At 37.6% G+C, this 8,775-nt stretch overlaps 2 protein-coding genes across 2 annotated transcripts; both read left to right on the top strand.

Annotated features, from left to right (window-relative positions):
* Positions 1-944: 944 nt before the first annotated feature.
* Positions 945-4,290, top strand: rsl24d1 (ribosomal L24 domain containing 1). Its single transcript, XM_005727992.2, has 6 exons — positions 945-1,106; positions 2,161-2,274; positions 2,355-2,427; positions 3,227-3,290; positions 3,462-3,547; positions 3,879-4,290. Exons 1-6 carry the CDS (start codon positions 1,026-1,028, stop codon positions 3,953-3,955), a joined length of 495 nt encoding a protein of 164 aa, XP_005728049.1. The 5' UTR covers positions 945-1,025; the 3' UTR covers positions 3,956-4,290.
* Positions 4,291-5,583: 1,293 nt separating this feature from the next.
* Positions 5,584-7,554, top strand: arpp19b (cAMP-regulated phosphoprotein 19b). Its single transcript, XM_005727991.2, has 3 exons — positions 5,584-5,832; positions 6,294-6,416; positions 6,506-7,554. Exons 1-3 carry the CDS (start codon positions 5,788-5,790, stop codon positions 6,674-6,676), a joined length of 339 nt encoding a protein of 112 aa, XP_005728048.1. The 5' UTR covers positions 5,584-5,787; the 3' UTR covers positions 6,677-7,554.
* Positions 7,555-8,775: the final 1,221 nt, after the last annotated feature.

The following is an 8,775-nucleotide window of genomic DNA, read 5'->3' as shown; positions in this document are numbered from 1 at the left end:
TTGGCAGTCTTCCCAGTAGTGCAATGTTCTAACAAATTTACCTCAAGGTCAGACTGTGCAATCCTCTGAGAAACTGCAAAAAGACACAAGAGCAGACTCTGCAGGACTTGGCATGTTAAATGTTAAAGTTCATGAAAAATACTGAACGTGTGGCTTGTTATGAAGAGTTGCAAGGAAAAGGCTTCATCTCTTTAAAAGAAGAACATGGCAACGTAACTTGTAAAGTTTCATCTGAACAAAATGCAAGACTTCTTCATCAATATTCTTTGCACATGACCATAGTCGGGGTGTCTGGCTATGTTTGGAGAAAATCAAACACAGCATATCAGTGCAAACACCTCATGCCAACTGTCAAGCGTAATTGTGGAGGGATGCCCATGTCACCTAAGAATCACTTGGTTCCCCATGGACTCCGTTGTATACTGAAGGGAGGTTATCTCTCTGACAGCATGACTTCATGAAAAACAATCTTGTATAATTTACAGAAAATACTAAAGAAGCAAAGGCATTCGGTGTTAGCTTTATCTGTAGTAAATTAGTTTTAGAGTGCATTAGACTGTGAGATGTATTAAGTTCAGGATACTACTACTACTAATAGAAATACTAAAACACAACAGTACAAACACTTGAAACAGTCACACAGGCACCCATTTCTTAGTAAACATTTCCATCCAATGCCACCAAATTCTAGCTGTGTTGACAAATTTGGCCAAATGTACAAAGATTTAAGTTAAATGTGTTTCTGGAAATTGTTTATTTATACTTTTTAATACACAGAAATTAGTTTTGGAATTCTATCAATCTATTTATTTATTTACATTTTTGTTACATATTTTCTTCCACAGTTTAGTTAGGATGCTTGGGAAAACCTCCGATCTCTTGAAGGATAACTGCAGTTTCAAGTCTCGTCTTTAGGTGGCGGTAAAGACACCAAACTGCTGGATGTCAGGCAACAAAAAGAAGCAGAAGAAGAGGGAACGTTCTTGTTTTTGTCAGCTGCCACACGCAGCAATCCTGATGCGAAAATGCGCATCGAAAAGTGTTATTTTTGCTCGGGACCAGTGTACCCCGGACATGGGGTGATGTTTGTACGGAACGACTGTAAGGTATGGCGCAGGTTTTTGCCCGAACAATGCTGTTAATTTTAACCGAAGCTCCTCTTTTGACTGATAGTGGTGGCTCGTTAGTGTACGGCTAATACTAGCATGCTAACATAACGTGCTGGATTCATTCACGTGGGTCCAAAGCAGGGAGTTAGGGCTGGAAAACGGTAAATAACAGTCGTAAATCGTATTTGCGACGGAAAAGGGAAGAAATAGACAGTAAAGTTCTTTTTAAAACACATTACTTTATTTCACAAACCTAATGGACATAAAGTTGTTGGGTGAGTCTGGACGTGTAAATCGGAGGGCCTCGGCTTTTCCTGATGGAGTGAGTGCGCCCTCTTATGCTTCAGTGTGAGACCAGGAGCTTGGAATTGTAGGCTGTAAACAAATGTTAATACAAACACTTGATGGTCCTCAATCCTGACTTTTGTGCCACGGTAATGGTATTTATAAACATCTTATTTTGTAGGGAAAATATGCTATAGGTCATTAAACTCGCTTGTGTTTAGTTTACGTATGTCTCTTGTCTTCCGGTTATTTGTGAATATATACTCAGTAGTACAGTTACAGCAATGTTTCATAACTTTGTTCTTAAAGATAAAAATGTATAATGTAGTTCTTCTTCAGTGTATCTGATTTCGTACACAGGGAAATCCGGAAGTCAAAAAGACTGTTTAGATAAAGGATTTAATAATGTACAATAAATGTAGGTTTAAGTGCTAATAACAAACAGTAAACGTTTTGAAAATGTATTTTTAAGTCGTAAAGTATCAACTATATCCCCTATATATATGTATGTATGTTTTTGTATATGTAAATTCATAATTTTCCTGTTATTTTTGGAGGTCGTCTTAAACCATTTCTCCAATTTCAGCTATTGATTTTGCCAGTGCACTTCCAATCTTGAAATTTCAATCATTAAATTTTCAGCAAATGTAATATCGTTACTGCTGATAATGTCTCACTTTCTATCATTAACTCATGTGCTTGTTTATATCCACACATTTTCTTATCGGGTGATCCCTAAATTGTTTTTCTCTCTTTAATAAAACAGACATTCAGATTCTGCAAATCAAAATGCCACAAGAACTTCAAGAAGAAGCGCAACCCAAGAAAAACAAGATGGACCAAAGCATTCAGAAAGGCATCAGGAAAGGAGCTGACAGTGGTAAGCTGTTCATCAATGAGGACCACCTCGTCGTTCATTTGTTTGACTAAACCTTAACCAACACACTTGCTGTCTTTCAGGATAACTCTTTGGAGTTTGAGAAACGCAGAAATATTCCTGTCAAATATAACAGGGAGCTTTGGGATAAGACAGGTAATGTATATATTTATTTATTAGAAGCTTTTTGGGCGAAAATGTTCACATTAATTGTATGTATACCATTAAATACCAACATTAGGAATCTCAGAGCACTTAAGAAATGTAAGGTTAAGAGTTTCAAATACAGAACCCAGCTCGGGGGCCCAGTTAGGGGAAAGAAAAGGAATAACATGTAAGTACGTAGAGAGGCAACAGAAGGGAAACCACAAACTGTGAGACAGACTAGGAACAAAGGTAATGGTAGCATACAAACACACGAATGAAAGATGCATGAAAATAGATAATATAGTTGGCAGCAATTATTCAGGATCATAGGATCTAATCTTACTTTTAAGCTTTATCAACAACAAAAGTTTGAAGTTTAATCTTAGAGGAAGAGGGGCATCTACCTGCAAAACCCAACCCTGGCAGAAGAGGAGCCTGATAGCTGAAGCCTGTGTACAGTTTTTATTGGATTATTATAATCCTCTAAGGTCTTTAAGGTATCATCGAGCTTTGTGAGTAGAAAGGCTTTAAATTGTATATAGGTATATATATATATTTTACATTTTATCTAGCAGAAATGTGATCTGTCTCATTAGTTGTTCCTTCTCTGACTGCAGCATCTTTGATCAGCTGAAAGCTTTCAGGGAGGTTTTAGGACAACCAGTAACAAATCCATGGGCTAGTTTTTCAAGTATCACTCTATAATAAGATGTTCTGATTGTCACATACATGAAAGAACACACTCATATAAACCTCTGGTTATTGTCTCATTCTAAGCAATGTGTTTATGTTCTGATAACTTTTGCAGTGGAAGCAATGAAGAAAGTGAACGAAATAAAACATAAACGACAGGCAAGATTTATCATGAACAGGTGAGCATGTTTTTTTTTTGTTGTTTTTTTTAATACTTTAATAGACTTTGTTCAGATTTTTGAATATTGAATATTAAATGTGATACTTTTAAAATCTCTGCAAATTAGGGAAATATGTTTAACGCTTGGGATAAAAGCACTTGCCTTGCCTAAACCATTTCTGTTCTGTAGATTAAAGAAGGGCAAAGAGTTGGAGAAAGAAGAGGCCATCAGCGAAGTCAAGAAAAACATTCACCTCATCAAAGCACCACATGCAGGTAAAGACTCATGAAGTTATCCATATGACTGTGCATGTAGTGAATTTGGTGACAGTGATTTTAGTACAAGTGTCTTACAGCCAAGTGTGACTTTATCAGACAAAACAGGGTAAGGGTCAATGGTGCAGCACTCTTTAGGTATAAAAGAGATGATGAACCAATGTCTGCACATAAAATAGAAATAAGATTACTATTCTTGCTTTTCCTTTCTTCAGAATGGAGGTTCTTCAAGTAGAATCATTGTAAATGCAGTTACTGATCATACATATTTGTTGGTTACTTTTCCATTTAATAAAGATAATTTCAGCATGGTTTGCACTATCTGTTACAGGAAAAGCCAAACAGTTGGAAGACAAAATGGTGCAGAAGTTGCAAGAAGATGTGGATATGCGGGAGGAGGATGAATAATCTTCTGTTGCCTTTTTTTTTTTTTTTTTTTTTTTCTCCTAAAACTTTATTGTATATTTGTTTGGAAATTTAAGTTTGCAAATAGCAGTTGTTGTGCTGAGTAAAGCATTTGGCTTTAAATTGCTGTGAAAGATTTGAAGGTATTGACTTCATAAAGGCCTTAGTGCAAAGCAGCAGCCATTAACTGCAGTTTTCCCAGTTGCTGTTTTGGTTTTCACTGTGTGGTATTTGGAGCAGTGAAGAAATGGATTTAACCCTGTTGCAAAGTCTAATGTATTACAGTTGTTCTGAAAATATTAAGATTGCCGATATATTAAAAAGCATCTTTTCTGGAATTTCTCCTGCTCTTTATTTTGTGAGATGATCATAATACCAGTGTGTGAGTGTGTGTTTGAATGGGTGGATGACTGGATATGTAAAGTGCTTTGGGGTCCTTAGGGACTAGTAAAGCGCTATATAAATACAGGCCATTTACCAAATAATACATGAATGAATATTAAAGTTGCTGCCAATAATAGATTCGATTTTGGAAGACTAATAGACCATAAACCGTGTTACTTTTTTCAGCAGGTTATTTGGCATGAGCATCATAAGAGATTAGCTGCCCTTGTATATATTGTACAATGTAAACAAATTTATCCTTATCTGCAGTAACTGTTATACAGCAGGAAAAAAACTATAGGTCTGTGCCAGTCTTTCAATCACAACTTGTCTGTACAGAGAAATTGTGAGGGTCAGTTATTATTATACTGTTAAAATGGTGGCTGTGCCTAATAAACATGTTGGAAGTTTCAAATAATGAGGTCAGAGTACATATAAGTCCTACTTTTGGCTCTTTATGATGCCAGGAAGAGCAGATATCCTTCACATGGTCATTTTGAGCATGTAGCTCTTCACATCTTTAAAACAAATGCAATTATTCATAGGTGGATTCAACAAGCTGCTGGAAACATTGCTCAGATTTTGGGCTGCATTGACAAAATTGGCATCACATAGTGGCTGCATATCCATGATGTGATCCACCGCGCCCCAAATGTGTTTGATTGGATTGAGATGTCCTAAGTGGGGTCATTTGAACTCATTGTCATGTTCAAGAAACCAGTCTGAGATTATTTGAGCTTTGTGACATAGTTCACTATCTTGTTTAAAGTAGCCTTAAGAAGATGGGTGCACTGGGAGTACACTGTAGTAAAGGGATGGACATGGCCAGCAACAGCAGTGAAGTAGGCTGTGGTATTTAAATGATGCTCAGTTTGTACTAAGTGGCCCAAAGTGTGCAGAGAAAATATCGTTCTCAACTTTTCAAAACCACCAGCCTGAACTGTTGACACAAGGCAGGATGGCTCCATGCTTCCATGCGGACTATGGCAGATTCTGGCCCTATCATCTGAATATTGCATCAGAAGTCAAGACCAAGTACATTTTTCCAGTCATCTGTTGTCCATTTTTTGTGATCCGTTGCATAATTTCCTTTGGGGTTAATAAACTATTATGTTTCTTATTTAACAGGTGTACCTGAACAAAGTGACGGGTTAAAAAAATCCATATACAATGCAAAATCAAATTTCAACAACGCTATCATATTTTTTACGCGTGGATTAGTCTGAAGAAAAACAACTTTGTTATTAGCGCCTACAGATTCTATGATCGCTATCGTCCCGCTCATCTGCGTCTCTAGCATCGATTCACCGGCCTGTTGCTACACAGGCTGCATGACAGGCTGCTGCTGTCTTCGCCCGCTGCTTTGACAGTGCTACCTTTTATCTTCCCGAAGAGGAGCTTATTCGGCCATAACTACAGTTTTGCGAACAGAGCGGGAATACAGCACAACCATGTCCGAGGAAGTTGAAGAAACGAGAATTTCGGAGGAACAGCAGGTAAACTGTAACCACTAAATGGAAAATTACATCAAATTAACACCAGTTAGCCAGTGCTGCTTGGTTAGCTGGCGGCTAGCACCAAGCTAGTTAGCCAGCTGCTAACCTTGACTGAGAGCCTTAGCGATGCTGTCGCTGAATTGGCTAATATTCTGTTAGCGTTTGTTGGTAGAGTAAAATTGTGCTGTTTTGGGTCTGGCAAACAGGTTTCTTCACTGTACATGCAAAATTGTACAGTAGCTCATCATGCTAACAGTAACTTTAATGCTAGTGCAAACAGCAGTTTACCTCATGGCGGCGCCGGTATCTAATCAAACAAAGTAATCTGTGACCATAGTATGTGCTGCTGTCAGTATACAACATATTGAAGTTTCGTTATTGTCAGGTTGATGCATACGGCTGGAAAACCGAATTGCAAGTCGAAAGTTTTACTATCCTTACACATTGCACTCTGTCAACAGGAAATGGAGGACAAGGTAATCAGTCCAGAAAAATCAGAGGAGGCCAAACTGAAGGCCAGATATCCCAACCTTGGAGGCAAGCCAGGGGGATCTGAATTTCTCAGGAAAAGACTCCAGAAGGGGGTGAGTTTTCTCACCTAACTTTGGCTAGCTACTACAATTAAAAGATGTCAGCCTTATAGAGATCTCACTCTGTTTATTCTTGTTTACAGCAAAAGTATTTTGATTCTGGGGACTACAACATGGCCAAGGCAAAAATGAAGAATAAACAGTTGCCATCCGCCCCAACGGAGAAGACTGAGATCACAGGGGGACACATCCCAACACCTCAGGACCTACCTCAAAGAAAAACTTCCATCGTGGCCAGTAAACTGGCTGGTTGATGGTTTTATGTTTACTGTTTTGCTACTATTCCCATGTCCATTTAATATCTACTTCGCACACTGTTTACATTTTGTTTATTTTTCTCATTTTGTTTGTATTCTGTAAGAACAAGTCATGTAACAAGCCAAATACTTGAAGAATTGGCAACTGTGAGGCACTGGGGCATCAGTGAGACAAATTCAGCTAAGTAAAAGTGTTTCTCAGGCTCTTAAAGACTCAATACATTGATATTTCCTGAACAGTCATCGCACTTATATATTTAGATGTTATGGCTATCTTATGTTGACAAATTATTTTGCTTTTAAGAATATATGCCTCCAAAGTAAATGCTTGAAAGCTTGTGAAAAGGTTCCGTTTTCCTCTTTGTTCCTGCTCATTAGGCTAGAAACAGAACTATGAACAGAAAATTGATTTTACAGCAATTTGAGGGATCCCATGCTCTTATGGAGGCATTTCAATGGTGAAAAGTCAATAATCCTCCATTTGTGTTTTTTTCCTTCTACTCTGTTTACGTCCCTCGTTTTCTCTGTCATGCTACTTGATTCCATGCTTTTGAAGTGCTCAAGACTAGCTTTGTATCCAGTTGTGTTTAAGTCTAATTAGTAACATTGGTTTGCATTGACTTGCTGCTGGTCTCAATCTCATCCTGACCTCTAAAATGGCCTTAAAGTGAATGAATGGTTTCTCTTGAGCAATATTTGCTCCCTCTGTTAGAATATTAGTTGTGAATCTTGCCTGAAATGTCCTTCACTGTCTGATTGGGATTTATGATTTTATGGAAACAAACTCCCCTGTCATGTCTGGAGTGTGCATGTGCATTTACTGTGCAGTCGCACTGTGCCATTTGTTTTGTAAATAAAAATAGTTTTGCATAATAGCTTACCCTTTTTCAGTGGAATTTGTCCTTGCATGATTTTTTTTTTATGCTTCAATTTCACTAAGAAGCAAAACTACAGAACTGCTTGAAATTTTTCTATTGCATTGATATATTTATAAAAAAAGATATTTTACTTTTTATATTGTGTTTTTATATTGAATATTTTTTAGTTAGTATACAGATACATTCTGAGGTGTGCAAGTCAATTACCCCATGCCACTGAGCTGGAACCTGTTTATATTACAATGCCCAAAACCATTGGATGAGAGCATGAATAGAGTGGTGAAATGTACCTGTACTCTCAAGTATTTCAATGGTATGCCTATTCTGCCCTCGCACTTAACTAGGCAGACAGACAACCATCATCCCATGTGGAAAAACCACACCGTTGTTCCTTTCTGGTGGATTTATTTGATTGGATGCATAGCATGGCTTTGTTGAAATACATGAATGGATGAATGTATTTCAACAAAGCCATGCTATGCATTTCTACATTTGTTCCATAATATTTTGTATGCAAATAATATGCATGTTAATGAATCAATACCGATGATCCAATAATGTACACTCACTTGCCACTTTGCTAAGAAGACCAGTTCAACTGCCAATAAGCCAGTTTGTTTGAGATTCAGCAGGACTACAGAAACTCAGTCCAATTAGGCATGTGGACATGATCAAGACAACCTGCTGAAGTTCAAACCAACTGTCAGAATGGGGGGAAAGGTGAATGTGGCATGGTTGTTTGAGGTAGATAGGCTGGTCTCTATCTTTATTTCAGAAACTGCTAATCTATTGGGATTTTTCTGTGAGCGTGTAGGATTCTGTGTAGTGGGTACTTTAACTTTTTGCACTAACACTTAAACAGGACTTTGACTTCAGGTAAAGACTATAATCAAATGGAACCGGCCCATGAAGCATCTCAATCTGGCTATCCTTAAAGTGAAACAACCTCAGCCTCTCATCAACCTACAGACAAACGGAGGCATGGTGGCAATAGTTTGACTTAAATGACTAACAAAAGTCCATATTGCTATTTCATTCAATTTCAGCCAGGTGCTCCACTCATGTTCAGACAAACCTATGATGAAAGAATATTCATTCTAATAATAATGTTTCTACAGCATTGACGCAATCTTATGTCATTGTTGGGTTTTGAAAAACTCACTCAAATGTGTTTTGACAAACAACATTTCCTATATTTTAACGTAATTTAATAATGTG

Source organism: Pundamilia nyererei, unplaced genomic scaffold, assembly GCF_000239375.1.
Source record: "Pundamilia nyererei isolate P.nyererei 1_Seehausen unplaced genomic scaffold, PunNye1.0 scaffold00027, whole genome shotgun sequence".
In the NCBI taxonomy this organism is placed as follows: domain Eukaryota; kingdom Metazoa; phylum Chordata; class Actinopteri; order Cichliformes; family Cichlidae; genus Pundamilia; species Pundamilia nyererei.
The sequence above is the reverse complement of the archived record's forward strand: the minus strand, read 5'-3'. Positions and strand labels throughout refer to the sequence as shown.